This window comes from Dipodomys spectabilis, unplaced genomic scaffold, assembly GCF_019054845.1.
Source record: "Dipodomys spectabilis isolate Male_0828 unplaced genomic scaffold, ASM1905484v1 ptg000102l, whole genome shotgun sequence".
Lineage (NCBI taxonomy): Eukaryota > Metazoa > Chordata > Mammalia > Rodentia > Heteromyidae > Dipodomys > Dipodomys spectabilis.
The window spans coordinates 1,438,194-1,463,449 of NW_024870779.1; the positions used below are offsets into that span (position 1 = coordinate 1,438,194).

The 25,256-nt window shown below is 36.1% G+C and overlaps 1 protein-coding gene across 1 annotated transcript in view; it reads right to left on the minus strand.

Moving 5' to 3' along the window:
* Mei4 (meiotic double-stranded break formation protein 4) overlaps positions 1 to 8,073 on the minus strand; it is a 141,131-nt gene extending 133,058 nt beyond the window's left edge. The window contains exon 1 of the mRNA XM_042687121.1: positions 7,833 to 8,073. Within this exon, the coding sequence (XP_042543055.1) occupies positions 7,833 to 8,064 (232 nt within the window). The 5' untranslated portion in view covers positions 8,065 to 8,073. The remainder of the gene's footprint in view (positions 1 to 7,832) is intronic.
* Positions 8,074 to 25,256: the final 17,183 nt, after the last annotated feature.

A 25,256-nucleotide genomic window follows, 5' to 3' on the forward strand; every position in this document is an offset into this window, starting at 1 on the left:
ACATTTTTCCAGCTTGAAAGTAAATTTTAGAGTTATCTACCTAAATTTTGCTAACATCACATTGAACTTATGCTAAAAATAATAATAACTTCGTTTGAAATTTGGTATTGATATTCCTCCAGCACAGTTTTTGCTATTTGGGGGTCTTCTATTATTCCATATGAATTTTTGGATTGATGCTTCTAGTTCATTAAAGAATGATGCTGGGATATCGATAGGTATTACATTGAACTTGTAGATAGCTTTGGGCAATACTGCCATTTTCATGATGTTAATCCTAATCCAGGAACATGGGAGGTTTTTTTCCACTTCCTTAGATCTGCTTTACTTTCCTTTTTTAGATTTTTAAAGTTGCCATCATAGAGGTCCTTCACCTCTTTGGTTAATTCCTAGGTGGTTTTTTTTTTCTTTTTTGAGGTTATTACAAAAGGAGTTACTTTCCTGAGTTCAGCTTTGTTCTTCTCATTGTTAACATACAGAAAGCCACTGATTTTTTTTGTGTGTGTGTCCGGTCGTGGGGCCTAAACTCTGGGCCTGGACGCTGTCCCTCACTCAGCTCTTCAGCTCAAGGCTAGCACTCTACCGCTCCACTTCCGGCTTTTTTCTTTTTGCTTATGTGGTGCTGAGGAATCGAACCCAGGACCTCATGCATGCAAGGCAAGTGCTCTACCACTGAGCCACCTTCCCAGCCCCAAGCCATTGATTTTCGTAGGTTAATTTTATACTCTGCTACTTTGCAAAGATTTGAATCAGCTTGAATAACTTGTGAGTGGAGTGTATGGGTTCTTTAAATACAGGATCATGTCATCTTCAAAGAGGGAGCATTTTTCTTCTTTCCCTATTTGGGTCCTCTTTATGTTTGTCTCTTACCTCATTGCTGTGGCCATAAATTCTAATACTATATTGAAAAGGAGTAGAGAGAGTGGACATCCTGTCTCATGCTGATTTTAGAGGAAATGGCTTTTAACTTTTCACTATTAAATGTAATGCTAGCTGTAGATTTGTCAGATACAACTTCTATTATATTGAGGAATATTCTTGCCCTATCTCCATTAAAAGCATTGGTATTCTAAGCCCTTTTAAATTGAGATGCCCCTTAATAAATGAATGAATCAAGAAAATTTGGTTTATATACATAATGGAATTGTATGCTTCTATCTAATATAATCTTCAACTTCAAAAACATATAAGCACACAGGCATTTTAAAAACAGAGGCAGGCTGGTGGCACATGACTGTAATCCTAGCTACTTAGGAGATTAAGATCTAGTGGATCTTAAGGCACCAGACTGGGCAGAAAAGTCTGAGAGACATCATCTCTAAAATAAACTGCAACAAGGCCTGGTTCATGTGGTAGAGCCCAGGTGAGCAAGGAAGCCAAGTAAGTTAAAGGCTTTAAGTTCAAACCCCAGTACTGGCTAAAAAAGAGAGACAGGGGGGCTGGGAAGGTGGCTCAGTGGTAGAGCGCTTGCCTTGCATGCTCAAGGCCCTGAGTTCGATTCCTCAGCACCACATAAGCAAAAAGAAGAAAGCCAGAAGTGGCGCTGTGGCTTAAGTGGTAGAGCGCTAGCCTTGAGCTGAAGAGCTGAGGGATAGCACCCAGGCCCAGAGTTCAGGCCCCACGACCGGACCCAAAAAAAAGAGAGAGAGAGAGAAAGAGAGAGAGAGAGACAGACAGACAGAGACAGAGACACAGAGAGACAGAGAGAGACAGAGACAGAGAGAGACAGAGACAGAGATAGAAACAGAGATATTAAGTCTACCAAAATTAAAATATTCCTAAATTTGAGAATATTAGAATTTGTACAAGCATGAGGGTACAGCTGAACCATGTGCTTAGCATATAAAGCGAGTTGGAAGCAATTCCCAGCCTCTCAAAACAATAGAAAGTAAATAAATTTGCTACAGGTAGCATGATTGAAATAAGAACAATAACTAAGATGATTGAGCAAAAGACCTAAGAATCCAAAAGTATTATTAGGTTTAGCTTTTGTCCCAAACACAGAAGATAACACTATCATACATTATGTATTCTGCTCTTATTAGACTTTTGGGGATGACGTACCCCTCTTAAAGGCCCAAGATCTGACACTCAACCTGTATTAATGTATCTCCTTCTTTGGGATGCTGGCTATTCCTCTCTGTATCTTATTTCCATTGACACACACAGAGCGCTAGAAAGGACAAATTAGCAAGGATGTTTTGTTCCAGGTATTATTATGTGGAAAATTATATTTTGCATGTCTAAATTTATTTATTCAACCAATATTCACCATCTACATCTTCCATAACACACACTGTACTAACTGTAAGAACACAGTGGTATGACAATTCCTACAAATATTCTGCTGTGGAGGTGAGGTCCAGTAAGAATAATGGACTGTTTTAACGATTGTAATTTAGCTCACATATGCTGTGCAAAGTACAGAATATTTTGAGGACTCATTGCAGGAAAATGAAATCATGTCTATGTAGGTGTGAGGGAAGGTAGAGGGGTTATTAAAACTACATCAGGAAAAAGAACAGTATGCACCCAGAGAACATGTCCTACGGAAACAATTATATGTTAAAGCCTGAAGCTATGCAAGAATAAAACAAAGTCAAATAGGTACAAGAAATTCAGTGTCACAGTGCAGAATGTTAAGGTACACACAGTGAAAAGAAATTGGGACAGAGAAGTAAGCACCGAATTTTGAATCAGTTTGTTAGTTCAGCTTAAGACTTTTGGACTTCATCCTAAAGTAAGAAGACTAGAGATGAGGTACATTCTAGAGTAGAAAGTGCCACATTTACAAGTAAACACACACATTTTAAGTAGGATTAATTAAGCAAGACGAAAATAAGCATGCAGACTAACTAGTTAGAAAAACCTTTCCAACCAAGAATGAAAAGAAAAGAAAATATTCCAGTCACATAGAAAGTAAATATACCCAATGAGGAGATTGTATGGACTTCCAAGAGACGCTCTAGAATAGAGCCTCCAAACAGAAGATAGTTATATAGATGAATGTATAAAGAAAATATGGTGTAAATTCTCGGTACATTTTTATTCAATCATTAAAGAAGAAAGAAATTAGACTGTTTTCTGAAAAATATGTGGAACTGTAGACTATTACATTAATTGAACTAAACTAGTCCCACAATAAAAGGTAACATACCTAATTTTTTCTTTCATCTGTAGAAGTTAGAGGGAAACAAAATAAAACAAGGTGAAGGGGAAACAAAGGAGGAGGCAACAATGCTTGATAAGAAATGTACTCATGGGGCTTAGAAGGTGGCTCAGTGGTAGAGTGCTTGCCTTGCATGCATAAGGCCCTGGGTTCGATTCCCCAGCACCACGTAAGCAAAAGAAAAAAAGCCGAAAGTGGCGCTGTGGCTCAAGTGGCAGAGCGCTAGCCTTGAGCTGAAGAGCTGAGGAACAGTGCCCAAGCCCAGAGTTCAGGCCTCATGACCGGACCCCCTCCCCTAAAAAAGAAATGTACTCATTACCTTGCCCATGTAATTGTAACCCCTCTGTACAGTATTTTCACAATAAATAAATAAATAAATAAATATTTTTTAAAAAGAAATGAAAGGTAAGGGATGTAGCAAGAGAAGGGAAAAGGGAGTGAGCAAAGAGCATAATAAAGAGTAATAATATGGGTGGTTAAGTTCTAAGCATATTCTACATACATTGATATATCATGATGAAACCCCTTACTATGTACAATTTAATATATACTAGTAAAAATATGGTTGTATTCAATAACCAAACTCAAAGCCCTGTACTCTCCCAGGAGAGCAGGATGAATAAAGGTTTCTTTGGGAATACCTAATGCTGTGGAATCCTTGTACTAATTCCAACCTCTCAAGCTCTGTACCTTCTTTCAGATCCAATCTCTACCTTTACTGTTTTTGTCATTATAAGTCATTGTCTCTGTCATAATTTCTATGGGGACAGATCTAGTTATAATATTCAATCTAAATTCTTGCCCTATCTCTATTAAAACCATTTGATATTCTAAGGTCTTTTAAACTTAACTTTATTTTATTGTAAGCAGAGGGTTTCTACTACCAGAATATTAATTCAATTTTATTTAATGAATAAAACATGTCTAATGTATAGCTATAAATTTACTTTTAATTATAGCTTTTAATTACAATCTCATTAAAGACAAATTTGCTGATATTAATGTATATTATCCATATATACTTTAACCATAATTTCAGGCAAATTTCCATCATTATTACATTTAACTATATTATATATTATAAGAGCTGGAATGAAAATTGAGAATGAAATGTCTATATTTTCATTCTTCATGCTCTTTTAGCATCCATCAAACAGTGCTAAGCTCCACAGTTGTGTTGATAAGGCAGTTGTTTGCAATACTTCTTCCTTGGTACCTTGTCCATCTGGCAAAGGAGGAGGAGAATCAAGAGAACAAAGAACAAAGGAGGGACCAAGGCTCAGTGGCAGCAGCTAGGAAAATGGCAGCTGGGAGACTACAACAAGCATCATTGTAGAAGCACAGCACATGAGACCATTACGTAGTCCGGGTTCTATTGTCCCTATATTGACAACAGACAGTGGAAAAGATTTTCTTGCATCTATACTTACACAAGATGAGAAGCATGAACCAGGGAGGTAACAGAGCACTTGAAATCGTTTTTTTAATGGGGTGTGGGAGAGAAAAATTCAAAAAATGTCGCCATAAGGGTTGAGATGCTCCCAAAGTGGTTTAGTTGTTTCCCAGGACACAAAATATTGACAAGATCTCAGCATAGGTCTTAAAAGAACTAGCTCAACCATAGCTAACTGTGGTACTTTGCATAATACAGCCTGTTACCAATCAAGCCTTCTGTGTGAGTGCCTGTTGTTCAGTGAATGTACACTAAGCATGCAAATCACTAAACTAATTTGGTTGGTTTTCACTTACCTTTTAGGCAACTGCTTGCTCATCTAGTAGCTTATCTATCATTTATGAAGACATTAAGTACTTAAAACTGTAGGGGGAAAACAACATCCCAACACCCCATTTATCCACTTCCCTCCTGTGAATGCCAAATCACTATGTAAGTACAATAACAACTGTTAAGATTTACTTCTTTTCTCACACAACAGACATTTATATTTGAATCCTCCTGCTCAATGAAATTCTAGTAATATTTTCCACTAACAAAGCCCTGCTCCTGTCAACCCATCCTTTGCAATAACCTATCAAAAAGTATGGTAAAGACCCCAACACCTTGGCAAATCTCTACTGAATCTCTCTTACCCATCTACTCTGACCTAGATCAAATCCTTGCCAACACATGAAGCTATCTTTGATTAGAATGTTCTTCTAGATTAAAGAACATGGTTCTTCTCCCTAATTTTCTTCCCTATAAATCAGGAAGGTTGAAGGGAACGAAATCACTCTTATTCATTAATGGCCTCTATCCTTTCCTCATTGGAGAAGTTAGGCTATGCTAGACGTAAGTAACAAAATACCTAATAAAGAGTTACACCATTGTCTGCATTTAAAAAAATTCCTAATAAAGTACCTAGATTTGTTTTGACTACTCAATAATGTCAACAAGTATTAAGGCTTTTCTCATCTTAGTTCACTATCATTAACATATTCACAAGGATTTTTCAATATGGCCCCACAGTTGGAAAATGGCTACCAAGCATCATGTTGTCATGTCAATGCCCAACATAGGAGACAAAGATCAATGTTTTTGTTTTTTGTTTAAATGTACTCACTTTCAGAACAGGGGTATAGCTCAAGTGGTAGAGTGAAAAAGCTAAGCAACAATAGAAAGCACTGTTTTTAAACCTAATACTGACATAAATAAATACATACATCACACACACACATACATACATACATACATACATACATACATACATACGCTCACTTTCATGGACCTCCTTTTGTCCAAATAGTTAAATTTTAGTCAAAAGCTCAGAAGAACTATTTTTTTTTCCTTTCCATGGCCAGAATTAAGACTGCTGCCCTAACTTTGATCAATAGTAGCCCATTACCATGAGCACACCTACACCAGATAAAACTGGAGGACATTAGAACAAAAAAGGGAATGGCCTGTTGAGTAAACACTTGTGTCTTTCTCATAACCAAAAAAGTCTAATGGATATGATGCAGAATTACTAGGCTTTCATCCTTCCTCCTCTCCCTTCCATCCCTTCCAATTTCTTTTCCCTACCTTCTTTCTTGAGACTACTAGTGAGCTTTAAGCAAAATAAAAATGATACACAATTCTAAAATCAAATTCTATTTCCCCATTTTCTACACAGTATAGTCCCTTAACAAATATAATAAAGAAGTATACTCCTTGTTAAGAAGTTACCAAAAAATCAGAATAAAGAAATAGCTGAGTCCTTAAAATATTGAATAAACCATATTGTATTTTCTTAGTGGTTAACTTTGCCATTTCAGCTCTACTTTATTTAGTTTTGAATTGTTTAGTTGCTCCAATAGACAATTGATACTGCAAATTAAGTTCTCTAGCCACTCAATCTGTCAAGCATTCAACTCAACATTTATTGAGTTTTTGTCTCACAGCAGAAAAAGGTGAACATAGAAAGTAAGCTAAAAATTACAGAAAGAAACATTGAATCATACAAATACAGCTACAGTCTAGCTATGATTTTTTAGGAATAGAATTTCCTTAACGCAAGGAATGTCAGTCTTTCAAATTATATATCACTAAATATCCTCTATGTTTTTCCTTTATAGTCTCATAAATCTAATTACTTGTTTTCTTTCATTTTTGTCTCCTTTTTTAACAGTAGCTCATTTATCTGAATCTATCCACTTATTCCTCAGTTTTGAAGTTGAACTTAACAGATGGAATAACAGATTATTAACTAACATCTGTGCTAACACATTTAACCTGTAACTCCTGCTGCGAGTAAAATTGATTTTAATTATAAGATTTGTGAAAATTTCTCTCACAGGTACTGTAAGTGAAACTGTCCAGTTCAGAAACAAGTAATCACCCTGGGTCTTACTGTTTGGTAGACACACTCATTTTACAAACAAGCAATACACACCACTTCACTTTACAAATAGCCCCATACTGTAAAATATATGTATATGTGTGTATAGTGTGTATGTGTATGTATATATGTATGTATGTATTGGTTATGGGGCTTGAACTCTGGGCCTGGGAGCTGTCCTTGAGCTTTTCATCTCAAGGCTAGTGCTCTACCACCTGAGCTACAGTGCCACTTCTGGTTTTCTGGTGGTTAATTGGAAATAGTCTCATGGACTTTCCTGCCCTGGCTGGCTTTCAATCATGATCCTCAGATCTCAGCCTCCTGAGTAGCTAGGATTACAAGTGTAAGTCACTGGTACCTGGCTGGTAAAATATATTTTTATCATGACATTTATGAACATCATAGTTTAGGGTCACTAGAAATTTGTGCCATCTACAATTGCATGGAAAGTAAGAAAAAATGATTACATGTGTTATTTTTTTCCCAGGCTATATCCAAATAGCCCATCACTAAGAAAGAGTCTACAGAGACAAAATATGGCTACAAATAATGAATCACTATTTTTCTCATGCAACAATGAAATTTCAGTAATATCTACATATTAAGTCACTAGATTTTCCTGATAATTGCCCAAACAAAAAGGAAGTGTGTCTCCACTTAGCCACTCATACACGTGTACACTATACCTGCACCTGTACTCTTAAGAGGACTATGATTTCTCTTCCTTGGCTCGTCCTTGAAATGTTTCAATTTGCAAACCTCCCACCTCCACCTACACAGCAGTTCCTTCTGTTAGTCTTATCTGTAGTTACAACTGTATAATACTAAAAGGTGATTTCATCACTTACCATCCTTAAGCAATCCTGAACAAATCGTACTCAGAAGAAGTTTTTGACGTAATTGCAGAACTTCTGTTTCCAAAGCTTCCACTTTTGATCTCCATTTGGACTCCCGCTCAGACACCAGCGTGGCCAGGTGCTCTGTATATTCTCTGCTGGTTTTGTCTGCTGGTTTTGAGCGGATAATTGCCAAGGCCAGAGCCACTTTTGAAGTTCTCAAATACCATGTTTGAACATCCATTCTGGTTTTTGCCCCTATCATTTAATTAAGAAAAAAAAAGTACAGAAATTCCTTTAAACTTTTCCAGTATACTTTATTTGAACAAAATTGATGCAGAGTAACACTAATTAGTAATTCTATAATATGATTTTTGTACCAAGTAACAGAAAAAATTCTCATTAAAGTTAGCATGAGAAAAGTATGCAGAAGAAAAATAAACACAAAGCATTGTAAGGATATTAATATTCTAAAGAGTAGATTTAGATAACTTCTTGGATGGAAAATATATCACTTCATTTAGTGGTTTTGAACCAGACACATGTATCAGAATCATTGAGAAACCCTCAGTATGTAGGGACTTGATCTCATTCATCCACAATTCCAATCCAGCAAATATGGGGTAGCACAAAGGTTGGACACTATGAAAAAAGTCTACCAAATAATAAGAACCACTAAATGATTGACTCATATTCTAAACCTTCCTCTCTCAAATCCATTCTCCTAAGTTTTGGGACATAGTCCCTTCCTCCCAACTCTTCATTTTCTAATGGATCTACACCTGCTATTCTTCAATTTAGCCAGCCTCCATCCTCCAATCTAAATAGAAACCACCTTTTAAATAATTTTATCATTTAAGTTGTACTTGTACTCCAATTTTGGACAAATATCCCCACTGCTACCATGAATGCACTTTTCCAACCAATGGTATTTCACAGTCTTTAGGGAACAAAATGAAAGATCACGCTGGTCTAATGACTTCATCTCATCTGAAGTATAAGCCATTTGTGGCCTCCACTGCCTGTTATTGGATTCTGATGGAGGCCTTGCCCATAAAATGTAAAATAAATTTTAATGAATAATTAAATGCACAGTAGACTCTTCATATCTTCAGTTCCTACATTCCTGTGCCTGTAAGTCACCCAACCCCAGACAAAAACCATGAAAATTAAACATTTTATTTGTACTGAACACGTACAATTTTCTTGTCTCTATTTCCTGAATAATACAACAGTCATTTGCACAGCTTTACATTTTATTGGTTATTCTAGCTGGTTTAGAGAAGATGTAAAGTATATGAGAGGATTTCCATAGATCATATACAAAAATACTACTTTTATACAAAGAATTTGAACACATTTTTACATTTGATGTTGTTGTCATTGTTAATGTACTATGTGAAGTTATTTCTTCTTTTTTCATTTTTTTCTTTTTCTCCCCTATGGTTTATCCCATGCTGTCACTGTGTATGATTTTGGTATCCTGTGTATTGTATATATTTATCTGAATTAGGGAAGGGAAGGGTAAGAACAAAATGGTGAGACAAAGGACAAGTGAAAAACAATGCAACAGCGATACTCACAAGAAATATGTTGGAAATGAACTTTACAACTTGGAGGGGTGTAGGGGAGAGGAAAAGAGGGAGAAAAAACAAAGGAGGGAGTAACAAGTTTGACAAGAAATATACTCACTACCTTACTGTAACTCCTCTGAACATCACCTTGACAATAAAAGTAACTAAAAAAAAAAACAAAGAATTTGAACACTCATACATTTTTGTTTGAGGAAATATAGTTGAGGAATATATTTTTTATTTTGGGGGGGGATCTAAATTCTCCCAACACACATCAGTGACTATGCAACATTCTAAAAAAAATTCATGTCTTTGATTGCCTCACTTAACCTACTAGCAATTAAAACATTATACCCCATATTTCACTTTATTTCCTGCAATTTCTCAAGCCTATCCTTCCATTATGATTATATCACAAGCAGAGTGCCCATGCTCATTCCATGTACATCTTTCTTTTTTTTTTTCTTTTTGGTCAGTCGTGGGGCCTGAACTCTGGGCCTGGGCACTGTCCCTCAGCTCTTCAGCTCAAGGACAGAGCTCTACTTGAGCCACGGCACCACTCCTGGCTTGTTCTGCTTATGTGGTGCTGAGGCATCGAAACCAGGGCCTCATGCATGCAAGGCAAGCACTCTACCACTCAAACACCTTCACAGCCCCCCTATTTACATCTTTGCTCGTGAATTTCTCCAAGTTATGATGTCCTGACTCTTATAACTACTAAAGCTTTGTCTGTGCATCTATCAAAGAACAATTCAAATACCATCATATAAAACCTTCCCAAATTGGTTCTCACTAACAGCCATGTGGACCTATTGATACCCTCTTATCAATAAAAATGTACAGTAGAACAGGTAGCCTAATGCTATAATTGTGATACAAAAGTCTTCATGTGTCCATCACAGCTATAGTTTTATGACACTGAAAACTAGCACTGAAAAAGAGGTAAATTAATACCAGGATCACTATAAAAATGACCATACCTAGTCATTTGTTTTGGTAATACTGGGATTTCAACTTGGGGCTACAAGTTTGCTAGGCAAGTATACTACTGCTTGAGCCTTGACTTTGAGCCTTAGTGGTCTGGTGACTTTTGAGATAGGGTTTTGATTTTTCCTGAGCCATCCTGAATCATGATCCTCCTATTTGTCATAGCTGGAATAACAGGTATACATCACAACACCTAGCATTTTCTGTTAATTTTGCATCTTGTGAATCTTTTTTTGCCCATGGTAGCCTAGAACAGTGATTCTGCTGCTTTCAACGTCCTGTGTTACTAGGATGACAGGCTATTAGTTATATTCAATGACCTATTTTGCCTAGGGTGCAATCACCCTAACTATGCTGTGAGAAACAAATGAAACATGAATGTATAATATGAGACCAATTAGACACAGAATAGAAACATTTTTAAAAAGCAAATAGGGTCAGGCTCTGGTGATTCATATCTTTAATCCTTCCAACTTGGGAGGATGAAGAAGGAAGGCTCATGGTCGGAAGCTAGCTGAGGCAAGGAATTTGCACACTCCCTTTTCAACCTATAGGTGGGCACAGAGGTGACATTTATTATCCAAGCTAAGTGAGAGGCTGGGATTGGGAGAATATTAGGCCAGCCAGGGAAAAATAGAAAAGTCTGCAAGAATCCATCTCCAGAAAGAGAAGCTGAGTCTCTGATCCCAGGTATGCTCTTGGGTGGGAAGTACAAACCTATCCTAGGGCTGAGAAGGTGGCTGAGTGGTAGAGTGCTTGCCTTGCATGCATAAGGCCCTGGGTTCAATTCCTCAGCACCACAAAAGCAGAAAAACATGGAAATGGCTCTGGGGCTCAAGTGGTAGAGCGCTATCCTTGAGCTGAAGAGCTACGGGACAGTGCCCAGGCCCAGAGTTCAGGCCCCGTGACCAGAAAAAACAAACAAACAAAACTATCCTAAGAATAATCCAAGTAAATCAGGACTGGAGGCATAACTCAGTGTTAGAACACCAGTCTGGCATGCACAAGGCCATTCATTCAAACCCCAACATTATTGTAAAAAACAGAAATTACCTCTAACTATAGAATTCTTGGGGATTTTTCCAAAGAATTACCCCAGCACACTGATAAGAAAAATTAAATACATGTATGTGATAAAACAAAATTCATATAAAGGTGAAGGAAAAGTAGAACCTAAGCACAATGTGCTGGTGAGTCCAAAATTGCATGGTTACACAAATATTTGTGGCAGATTTATTCATATCACAAATACTGGAAGCTATCTAAATTTATTCCACTAGTGATTGCATAAAAGACTGAACATACAGTCAGTTAACTACTGATATTTAAAAGAGAAAAAAAAGAATTATTGGAGATTTTGAGCTTCTTATTTTCTTTTTTAAACATAAATATACTTAATCCTTATGCATTTTTATTGTTATTATAAAGGTGATGTACAGATGGATTAAGCTATATAAATCAGGTAATGAGCACATTTCTTTTTTGGACAGTCACACTTTCCCTCGCTCCCAATTTTTCCCTCCTGTCCCCACCCACAAGTTGTGCAGTTCATTTCAACATAGTGAATACCACTGCTGCCTTTGTTCATCTTGTGACCCACCATTTCCATGTCCTTATCCTCCAAAAGATAAATGAATATTTTCATCTATTTTCTTAGATTAATTTTCTGCATTGATCACATATGGCATTCTAATGAAAAAATCATAAAGCAATTTGATTTCCAAAATCAAAATCGAGTGTCATTTTTTTAGCCTTTCACAGCTGGTAAATACACCAACGACTACAAACTATTAAGATGGACATGCTAATTAGAATTATAATAGCTCCATTTATTTTAGCTTTTGAAGCATCCATTCTACTGACTGGTTCATCCTCCATCTGTCAGGTCAGGGAAGGGAGCAGTGAACTCTGACACTTACTCATCTCAGAAAAGCCTCCTTAATGCAGAGGACAGGCACATAGACCACCCTCTCTGCAGAAATGAGCCTGCAAGCACTTGTAAGATTACTGACTCCCTCTCACCACTTATGTCTATTGGCAAGGGCTTCTGTGAGAGAAGAATTTCCCATTCAATTATGAATGGTGGAAATTCAGGCTAAAAACACAACCCAGAAGCACCGTTTTGTTTTTGTTTTTTTGCATAAGAGGTAAAAGCTCACTGTTTTATAAAACACAGCTATCTCTGTCATCTTGCAGAGATGTTTTAATTAAATGATTTAATTAAATGATTAAATGTCTTGATTTTTAAGACACTGTATGAGATTTGTTCAAAGTCAACCATGCTGAATATCACTTATCAGAAAGAAAGATCAAATTAAAAAGGCCTTCTGGATTGTAACAATCTCAGGGTCCCTCGTCTGAACATTAGTTAGAATTTATCACAAATGAGCTGAAATGATTGCTAATAGAGATGTGTGGCACAGGCTTATAAGGTATAAATCACACTGATAACACACATGGAGCTACAATGCACAAATAACAGAACAGGGTTTTTAGGCAATTTTCTAGTATATATCTGTTTTCTGTGTCTGTGTCTGTGTCTGTGAGTGTGTCTGTGTTTGTGCGTGTGTGCGAGAGAGAGAGAGACAGACAGACAGACAGACAGACAGACAGATGGACAGACAGAGAGAGTACATATATTTAGCCATGTTTACCTTTTAAGCTTTAGACAGCACACCTATTCTCAAATTGCCATCTGCAAGATGAAGAATTCTATTTCCCCTAAAATTTCATGGAATAAAATACGAGCTTCTGTTGTATAAGAATAAATAGGAAGGGGGCTGGGAAGGTGGCTCAGTGATAGAGCGCTTGCCTTGCATGCATGAGGCCCTGGGTTTGATTCCTCAGCACCACATAAGCAAAAAAAAAAAAAGCCAGAAGTGGCACTGTGGCTCAAGTGGTAGAGCACTAGCCTTGAGCTGAAGAGCTGAAGGACAGTGCCCAGGCCCAGAGTTCAGGCACCACGACTGGACTCTCCCCCCGCCAAAAAAAAGAATAAATAGGTATTTGACTTTTGTTTCTGGTTTATAACTCAAAGATTCTAAATTTCCTTAATCATAGTAGATTCAACTGACAACTCTTCACAGAGTTTCAGAATGGGGAGTAGGCCAAACTATAATTAGAAGCTTGAACTTTCATCCTCACCAATTTGCCCCCTCAGCTCTGGAGAGAAAAGAGGGATCGTGCCTACCTGGTGAAATTATAAATTTAAATTAAATAGGTAAATTGAGGGGATGGGTTGGGTTGAAGAGATGAAGGGAGAATGATGCAAGGGGTGACACTGATCAAGATGCACTGTACTCACAAACCGACAAGTTGAATTGAAACCCTTTTGAACAACTACTTCAGTATAATAAAAGTAAGTAAATAGATATCGAATAAAATAAAAAATAAACAAAACTAAAATACTTTTAATGATAGAGTTCAAAGTTTTTGGCATGGTAGATACCAAGATGCTAAGAGTGGTATACCCTGAGAGGGAGTGGGGAATTTGTATACTCCATCCCATAGATAGGCCTAGGCACGTATTTCATCTGGCCATTTCTTTCCTTGGTTGTATCATTTTTCCTAGCAAACTGTCAAACCTGACTAATAGGATGCTGAATTTCAGGCTTTATACTGGAGGCCCCTGGACATGCAACAGGCATACAACCTGGGGACAGTGTTGCAGAACTGAGCCCCTAAACCTGAGGAATCTCATGCTGACTCCAGGTAGTTTGGGTCTGAATTGAATTAATGGACACTCAGTTGGTGTTTGAAGAATGGGAGGGTTATTTGCTATTGGAAAGCATCAGTTCCTAAACATATGCTCTGTTAAACTGAGGAAATATCAGTAGCAACTTTCAGAAAGTCTTTTTAAATTGAATTTATACTCAAATAATTATGATAATTTAAATGAGCATATAATGTTTCCCAAGAAGGTATTTAGCTTTGGAATTCTTAGTGGTTTAAAAGGCAAAATTTTCACCATCTTTTAAAAACAGAGCATTAGTTTAAATGGAATTTCTCTACCTTTTCACTTGGGGGCAATTCCTTACCATAGTAAAGCCATCACAGGGCTTTGGGAAAAAATCAAATTAAATTCTGCATGATCTTTGGATTTTTATCAGACAATGAATGCTACTTTGACAACATTAATTTTTGATTTTTGTCTGCCCGAATTGTACTGTCCCCATCTGAACTTTAATTTGAGATCAACTATTCAATTCTTTGAACACTCAAAACTGTTGGAAATTATAGCCCCAGAATCTAAACTTACTTCCTCAGTAAGAACACTGATGAAAATTCTACGATAAAAAGACCCACAGATACTTCTTAAAACACTGGTGAGAGTTTAAAGTAGATAAACATTCAGGAGAATATTCTCCTAAAATGTCCCAAACATTTTCAAGGTATTTGTTTTCCTTGTCCCAGTAATTTAATTTTAAGATGTTATATTAAAGAATTGATCAGAGCTGTATATAAAACTTACTGCCATAAATAATTCATGGACTTATCACTAGACTGAACAATAATAGAAACTACTTTGTGATGTCTTTTACAATTAAGCTGAAAATATTTTTGAAAAACTTAAAAATACATAAAAACATTACCATCCAACATTAGTGCAATGTAAAACATAAGATAGTAAAAACAGAACAATGGAAAAAATTAAACTCAGAAGTAGAAAATTTATATTGAATCTAAGAGATAAAAGGAGGAAGAAAGGAGAAAGGGAGGAAACAAAAAAATAAAAGGAAAGAAAAAACGAAAGAAGATTAAGGAAGATACATATTATCACACACACATAAAATTAATCAATCAACTAGTCAATAACTATGATAAGGATATTAAAATGGTATTATTTTCTACTTTATATTTTTCAGTATTCTCACATTTTCACAGTAAACATAAAATATATAAGTTAAACAAAGTATATATTAGTCAAATCATTTTAGTACTAGCCCTACAGAAATGTCCTCATGCAATATTTTCAAAGTTGACATTATAGGACTGTCAGAAGAATAAAATTAGATACTTATCACACACAAAACAAGTCAAAATTGTGAAGGTTTAAATATAAAACCTGAAGCTGTTAAACAACTAGAAGTAGATACAGAGAAAAAAACCTGCTTAAAGTTATTTTCACAAAGTTTTACTTTTTTCAGTATGACCCTCAGGCAACAATGTATTTTAAAATTAGATAAATGAGATTGTATCACACTAATATTCCTATATATTTTTGCAAGCTAAATATATGGTAATGGATTAACATATCCAATCCTCAAAAAATTCAATAGCAATTAAACAAATAACCCAATTAAAAAGTAGGGAGCCTGGTGCTGATGGCTCCCTCCTGTAATCATACCTACTAAGGAGTCTAGGAACTGAGGATCCTGGTTCAAAGCCAAAGCAGGCAGGAAAGTCCTTGAGACCCTTATTTCCAATTAACCACCAGAAGACTGGAAATGACCCTATGACTCAAAGTAGTAGAGCACTAGCTTTGAGCAAAAGATCTCAGGAACAGCCCCCAGGCCTTGAGTTCAAGCTCCATGAATGACTAAATAATTAAAGTAAAAAATAAAAATGAAAAGAACTAGGTGCAGCAGCTTACATCTGTAAGTTCAGATACTCAAGAGGCAGACACTAAAAAGATCAGCAAGGTTCACACGTCATCTTAGCTACCCAGTGGGCAGATGAAGTCAGTCTAGGCAAAATGTTTGAAAGAATTTATCTCAGATAATGAACAGTTGTGCCTTGTAGAATGTACCTATCTTCCCACCTATACAAGAAGTGTAAATAGGAGGATTGCTGTCCAGGCCAGCTGGGCAAAAGTGCAAGATCCTTTTCAAAAACTCAACTAAAACAAAAATGGCTGAAGGTGTGGCTCAAATGGTAGAATGTTTGCCTGGCAAGCAGTCTTAAATTCAAACTCCAGTACAAAGAATGAAGAGAGGGAGAAGAAAGAGAGAGTGAAAGAGAGAGAGGAAGGGGAGGAAAAAGGAAGGGAACGAAGGAAGAAGGGAGGGAGAAGTAAGTGGGAAAGAGAAGGGGAAGAGAGAAGAGAGGCCTTTCAACTGGGGTATTGTGGTACAAGGCGGTCCTAAGGGAGGAAAAATCGTAGGAGACACTGAGAAATAACTAGAACAGAAGAGGCTGAAGTAACTCAAGTGGTAGAACAGTTGTCTAGAAAGGCAAGATGAGGCCTTGAGTTCAAATCCCTATACAAACAAAAAATAAAGAAAAATGAGTAACAACATAAATAAATATTTCTCAAAAGAAGACTTACAACTAGCCAATATGTATATGAAAAATGCCCAACATAACTAACCATCCGAGGAATGCAGAGAAAAACCACAATGAAGTATGACAGCTAATAGAACAGATACTATCAAAAAGATAAAACTGGTGAGCAATGTAACTTCATAGTGGAATTAGGACTTGTCTAGCATGGGCAAGGCCCTAGGCTCCATTTCTAGTACTACAAAAAAGGAAGAAAGGGTAAATGGAGGGAGGGAAAAATTAAGGAAAGGGAAAGGGGAAAGGAAAGGAGAAAAAGAGACAGATAACAAGTACTGGCCAACATATACGTGAAGAAAAGAATACCTTTCTACACTATTGGTGGGAAAGTGAATTCCTAAAGCTTTTATGGAAAATAATATGGAGGTTCCTCAAATATAAAACATACAAACTACCTTTTGCTCCCGCAATCTTATTTCTGTATAATGTATCTAAAGAATAAAATCAGGATATGGGAAAGATATCTGCACTCTCATATGAAGTGTAACATCAATCTCAGAAGACAAGATATGGAATCAGTAAAAGAATCAATTGACAGAAGAATGGAAAAATAAATACACACATAAAAATACAATGAAATATGATTAAGTGAATAAAAAGAAAGAAATCCTATACTTTGAGACAACATGGATACACTTGGAAGATAGTAGCTTAAATGCAATAAACCAAGAGAAAAAGACAAAGACAAATGGTGATGATTCTCCTACATATGAAATCTTCCAAAAAAAAAAGTCAACACATAGAAGGTGAGAGTATATTGGCAGTTGCCAAGAAAATGATGTACCTGTTAAAAGGAACAAAATTTCATTTGGAATAAACAAATTCTTGGGATTTGTGTTATATAATGGTAATTATTACTACCTGTAATAAATTATAAAATTGAAAATTGCCCAGAGTATTTTTCGAAATATTTTTTATTATCTTCCTTAAATGTTCTCACAACAGAAAAACTAATGGTATATTAACTGGATTAATTTAATAATTTCATAATGGATATAAGTACCAAAAATACCACATTTCATACTGCAACTATACATAAATAGGTTCATGCACATATATACATATATATGTAATTTCTGCTCAGCAGTTTTCTTACTACATTCTTCTATAAATCTTTAGTATTAATCCATTATCTGATTATGAAAAACAAGTATGCTATTGGAAGTAAGTTTCAGCAGAAAAAAAAAAGAAAACTGAAAATGGGTTTGGAATGAAGACTCAAAGCTCTATACTAATCTTTTGGTAATTTTGATGAGAATCTCAGCCCCCAACATTCACTGCCTCAATTCTGAGTCATCCTCAACCATGAACTATATCATCAATGCGACAGCTTGAGAGCAGAGGTGAGGGATACAATCGTTTAAAACAGTACTTTAAGCATATTTAGAAACTTTAAACTGTCAAAGTGTTTTCAAGTGTTGAAAATGAAAATGAAATAGGATGGGAATCATTTCCTTGTTTCCCTGATCTACCTACCTGCTCAGCTTTCCCCAAATTCCACCAATTCCATAAACTCCAGACATCCCCACTGCCCCCAACTGATGCATGTCTCTTAATAGCATAACAAAGTGTTTTTTTGTTGTTTTTTTTTTAGCTTTCTTTTGTGAAAATACTGTACAGAGGTGTTACAATTAATGGGCAAGATAATTCCATGAATTCAAAGGACATAATGGACTTTGGAGAAGTGGCAGAAAAACTTTGCAGTGTGCCCAAGCACAAACTACTGCCCACTCTAGTCCTAAATACTGTAAACATTAGCTGACTCATAGTAACACTCTACTAAGTACTTGGCTGAGTGAATTAATGAATGAAAGAATAGATTAATATAGGATATATATATGGTGATAGAGATGCTTAGAGAACACTTAACTCTGGATACTCTGTGTCTGTGTCAATTTCATACCAGAAAGCATGGTTTAGAGCAAGAATGGGTTAGTAGTACAGTTGACTTAGTTAACCTGACAATCACCCTAACTGTTTTACTCACTGCCTCCAAACTTAACACATATCTGAAGTATATCCTTAAATAAGGAAAGTGCAAGAGAGATTATCAAGTTCAACAGCTTCTTGTTCAAGGTAAGCTATGAGCTGATATAAATTTATCATGTGAGCCTTACAACAGATACTTGCCTTGCCAATAAAACAATTCCTTAAATCCTAAGATGAAATAACAGGATAAAGTATGGGTGTAGTATCCATGTAGGAGCATATAAAAGTATGAGGAAATACTCACAAACCTGGTAGGGAAATGTTCATTTCTCAAGTATCAGTCTAGGAGGAGAAGTGCACTAGCAATGCCAGAACAATGAGTTAGGACAAGGTTTTTTAGATAATTAGTTTCAATGAAGTTTGGACAAGGTCTAACATGTAATTTTTGGATTAGATCTAGCTGACAAATTTCCTAATTACTGTTACAGTTTCAGCTCATACTGTACTATGGAGTGTTCATGTGACATTTTACATAAAAGAATCAGGAGTTAGTCAAGATTTCAAAGACCTAATTATTAAAGGGGTGCTTTAAAAGGATTTTTTCTTTTTTTTCTCTAAGCAGGAATTTTTCTATTAGTAAGGTTTTTCTATTGTGAAAATACCATAAAGAGCAGTTACATGAGGAAGGTAATGAGTACATTTCTTATCAAGCAATGCTGCCTTCTCCTTTGTTTCCCCTTACCATTCCTGCCCTCCCACTTCCCGCCCCGCCCCCCCATTCATGACAGGAGGCTTGTAAAAATAAAAGGGTATTGGCTGTTTTTCCATTGTTATCCAAGCCCATCAAAAGAGGCCAATTAACATTTCCTTGTTTAAAAAAAAAAAAGAGTTAAGTAATCAATCAGATTTAGAGTGTCTTAGAGTCTCCTACCACTGTTTTTTAACGCCTTCATCCATTGTCATAGAAAGGATGTTCTCATGTTCTCTGAATTCTGGCAGAATTTCACATGGGAAAAATGCATTCTGCATTTTGTAAGTTATCAAGATACACTGATTTGAATGGTTATATATGTGTGTGTGTGTGTATATATATATATATATACACACACACATATATGCATATACATATATGACACAACCAGCAATCATCTTCCTCTACATAAATACACAAAAGTAAAGGGAGCAGGTAGTTTCTATTAACGTATTAAATTTCTCAATTAATCTGTTACTTTATACACTGATATGGGAAAAGCCTTAATACACAAACAAAAAAAAAAAACCAAGCATATTACAACAGGTATATATAAAAAAGTATGATGAACTACCTAATTCAAACCCATAATCACCACAATTTTATAATTAGGATTTTTGAAAAAGTTACGCGTCATAACACAAAGAAATCCATAGGATATCGAAAAGCAAAGAAACAAACGAAAGAGATAAGTGAGAAAGTTCTACCAATCACAGGGAGAGAGGCAGCTAACTGCCTTCTGAAACTGACCAAGAACCTGAGCTCCCAAGAACACAATACTAAAGCAAGAAAATGCCTCCATATGGGGCAAAATTCTCAAGAAAGTATAAATGGCCCTATTCAAAACATCCCATTAAGTAAATTACACATTGTTTTTGAAAGAAAAAGACTGTCTCCACTACTATTATATAGCACCTATTTAAGACTTTATTTCTGTGGAAGCTTAAGATAGGAACTTAAGAAAACACATCTATAAACACATTATCTTAAGGCTATTTTTTTTTTTTTTGGTCGATCATGGGGCCTGGACTCTGGGCCTAGGCACTGTCTCTGAGCTCTTTAGTTCAAGGTGAGCACTCTATCACTTGAGCCAAGGCACCACTTCCGACTTTTTTTCTTGCTTATGTGATGCTGAGGAATCAAACCCAGGGCCTCATGTATGCAAGGCAAGCGCTCTACCACTAAGCCACCTTCCCAGCCTCTTGAGGCTCATTTTTTAACTCTGAAAATGTTTAGAAGATGTTTTTAAACTCTGAAAATGTTCAAAGCCTCTGTTTCCCTCACTGAAATCTCAGAGACTGCAGAGTGCAACCAACAATTTTTCCAGAGATTCATTTTATAACTACATTGAATAATTTTGCACTTAACTAGATTATTGTTCTTTTAAAACAGCTCAAGAGAGAAAACTCATTTCCCAAATACTGAAAACCTTAGTTTATACATATTTTGCAACATGATGCCCTTTTCATTACTAGTCCTTTAAACTCAGACCCTCCACTTACTGTAGACAACACACACCGAGGCAGTTACAGCTCTTACTGTGGGTAAATCATCTTTCAGGACTGATCCTCACTTCCCTCTCTATTTGCTCCCATTACCAGTCATTAGATATACTTTTGATCTGCTGTGTATCGTTGGAAATCAGACAGTGACAGTCTCAGATTACTCTCACACACAGAATATTTGTTCACTAACATGAAACTATTAATTGACAGGATCCATGCTCCCTATTTCCTTACCCCCCACCTCAGGACCACCACAACCTCTACACAGCTAAGGAATACTAAACAAAGGTGCAGGGCACTCCAAAGACAAGGAAACCTATAGAGCAAGAAAAGACAGTACATGATCCATGAACACCAGATAGGCATATCCTCAGCTGGAATTGGTTTCTAATTTTTACTTCACACTGGAACTAGTGCCTACCTACCGCCTTCATAATAGGAATTACTCAGAATAAAAACATTCAGTAGTCCTGCAGCCTAATAACTGTGAACACCACTCTGCAGGCAAGTACACCAAATTCTGTGCTTAACCTACTGAGGAGTAAATGGAAAAAGTCAGGCTTTCTCACCATAGCTTCTGCAGGACTTTGGGCCTGCACTTCCCAATGCCTATGGTTCACTTGGTTCTGCATTTCCATGTGGCCTTGAGTCATGCACACATACGTACGCTCTGTCAGGTAACCCTTCATGTTGCCTCAACAGGGGGTGCACATGCGTGGCCTGGTGTGCCCATATTTTACCAAATGCTACATTTGTGTAGTGGACAGGCACCACCATTGGTGAGTAAATTTGAAATTTTGGAGTTAGGAGTTATGATTGATGGGGGACACTGGTGGACAGAATGCAAGTCTGGAAACAATGAAGCTGGTGAGAATGGGCTGTCTGTGAGTTTAGCTGGGATGCGCCAGGGGACAGAGCGTTGTAATGCTATGGACTGCTGCTACTGTTGAGTCTCTAGACAGAGGCTTTGAATAAACATAACACCATTCTCACCCATGTGTGGCATCTTCCTTTCACCCATCTGAATCAGAAAACCTAGGAACCATCAGCAACACACCTATCAGATCTTGCCCTCCTCTCTAAAATGTATATCCAACCAACCTGAGGTTAGTAATAAGAAAAGAACAAGGCAGCAATACCACTTTGGGGTGTTAATGCAAAAGGTTGTAAATCCGGATCTGGTAAAGCCACTTATACAAACATATTTACTGAAGCACTATTCATCATAAACAAGCTATTGAAACAGCCCAGATGCCCATCAATTGATCAAGATAACATAGTATATATACACAATGGAATTTTACTCATCTATCAGGAAGAATGATGTTAAACTATTAGCAAAAATTGGATAGATCTGGAAGAAATTATATTAAGTGAGTTAAGTCAGGCCCAGAGAGACAAACAACACATGTACTATCTCTCATGTGGAAACTAGAATTAATGTATAAATGTACAAGTAAAAACATTCAGGGTTGTATGCAATTGTACACAACACATTAACCAAAGTGTGGTATTGTCAAGGAATAATTCAAATGGTATAATTCCTTAGAAAAAAATAACTCAACACCCAACAAGATGAATACCAAGATACTGGTACTTGAAAGGTACATGGGGTAATGGGGAAGGGAATAGAGGAATGAGAGAGAAAGCAAGCAGAGAAAGCAGTTATAACATTCAATGCATAACTGAGGGGAAGGGTCAGGCTGTGAGGGAGGGGAGTGAAGAATGGAAGGGGTAACTTCACTCAAGATATGCTCATAAATTGATTCATTGAACAATTACTCCTTTATGACTACTTAAAGATAATTTAAAACAATAAAATAAATTTTTAAAGGTCATGACAATCAAGAAAAAGACACATGGTAGCATCCTAGCCAGCCTAACCTTAGTTCTCCTAACAATATTGGCAGATTATCAGTAGCACACACAACTTTTACCTTAAGCATTTTTAAATTGTTTATAATGTTATATTGTGACAGCAAAAGAGACCTTTTATTGATAATGATATCAATGTATTTCATCTCAGAAGTAAAACATTTAGTAAGAACCAGTCTTAGTTTCATTGGTGGCTCAGTTCAGCTCCAGGGCATTCAATTAGTCATTTAAAACCAAATTTCTCATGCTGTAAACAAAATTGAGATCTTCATCATAAATTTTGTTTCCAAATCTATTTTGCACCATCAATTATGACAAGAAAATTGAAATAATTGCATTTTAACCCTTAAAAATCTCATGAAAATAAAGAAAATAAAGCAAATGTACTTGTATAGAGCAATTTATCCCAACAGCAAACATATATCAATATGTGGTAATTAAATTATTTGATTTGTGCCTAAAGAGCTAAACTATAAAGTAGATAAAAGTGATTACTTCCAGATAAAGAAAGACTGAAAAGAATTGAAAACATGAAGAGCAAACAATTGCTGAATTGCTGTTAGTATCATATATCCATACATACAAATACACACACACACACAAGAAAAAATGAAATCACAGACATGTAGAACATATTTAATAAAATAATATCAGAAAACTTTGCTAACCTCAAGAAATTGGGGGTGGCGGAGGAAGAGCTTATGTCATCTGTCTGGCACAGACTTATAGAACACCACACAGGCAAGGTAAGAGAATGTATGCACTGAGACAAAGTACAATTAAAGCAGTAACTATATACTATCAAGAAAAAAATATTGAAAACTGAAAAAGAGAAAAGTAAGCCAAAATGACAAGCCATTGGAATAAAAGCAGTTTCTCAATGCAAACACTAAATGAAAAAAGAACATGAAAGAACATAATTCAAACCTCCAAAACTAATAATTGCTAATCTAAACTAGTGTACACAGCAAACACATCCTTCACGATTGACCAGAAAAATGCATGGGGTAAGGGGACATACCTGCTAAATGAAGAGAGTAGCAAAGAAGAAACAGGAAAAAGTATATTTTTTAAAAGGAAATATAACTTTCAATAATAATGCTAAATATTGCTGGTCTTCCATGAAATAGAAAAATAATCCTACTGAAACCATTCTATAAAGTATTTTACTCATTCTAAAAGCTGACAGAGACATAGCAAAAGAAGAGAATCACTGATTAATCTCTGATGAACATAGACATGACAGTGAAATTCTTTCAGTCTAACTCAACAACACATCAAAAATCTGACACATAATTACCAGGTTGGGTTCATCCCAGGGATTCAAGAATAGTTCATCATGCAAAAACCAATAAATGTAACAAGTTACATAAACAAGATTAAGAACAGGGCTGGGAATATGGCTTAGTGGTAGAGTGCTCGCCAAGCATGCATGAAGCCATGGGTTCGATTCCTCAGTACCACATACACAGAAAAAGCCAGAAGTGGTGCTGTGGCTCAAGTGGTAGAGTAATCACCTTGAGCTAAGAGCTGAGGAACAGTGCCCAGGCTCTGAGTTCAAGCCCTAGAATTGGCAAAACAAAACAAAACAAAAAACGATTGAGAACAAAAATCACATGATCATCTCAGGCAATGAAGAGAAAGATTTGACAGAATCCAGTATCCTTTTATGAGAAAAGCTCTCAAAAACCTAGAGAAAGAAGGAATGTACCTGAAAACTTAATAAAGGCTGAATATGAAAATGTATAGCCAATATCACTTTAGAAACACCATCGTCTGTGCTAAGAAAGAAAGCTAGGTTTTCCACTCAGAACTCTAACCAGAGCCATACTAGAGGCAGAATAAAGAAACTGGATTCAAATAGGAAAGGAAGACTTTAAATTATCCTTATTTGCAAATGAGCTGATGCTATATTTAACAGACTATAAGACTCCACAACAAAACTTATACAGCTGATAAATAACCTTCAGAAAATAGCAGAATACAAAAATCAATACTTAAAAGTTAGTAGCCTTTCTGTATTCCAACAATGAACAGTCTAAGAAAGAAATCCAGAAAACAATCCCATTCACAATAGCCTCAAAAACAATAAAATAATGTAGGTATTAACTGATGACATGAGAGATTTCTACAAGTAAACTATAAAACCTTGAAAAAGGAAATTGAAGATCTCAGAAGATAGAAAGAATTTACATGCTCATTGATTGACAGAATAACTCCCATGGGAATGACAATATTGAAAAAGAAAATCAATCAAAAATTTGTTGCAATCTACAAATTCAATGATAACAAAATATCAATAGCATTCCAAACCAATTAGAATTAGAAAACAATATAAAAATTCACCTAGAATCATAAAAGACTCCAAATTGAAAAGGCACTTCTAAATAAAAAGAGAAACAATAGATGTATCACATTAGCAATTTTCAAATTAAACTATAGAGCCATGGAACATAAATAGCTTGGTAATGACACAAAAACAAATCTGAAGACAAAAGGAGCAGTATAGAAACCTGAGAAAGAAAATTAAAGCAGA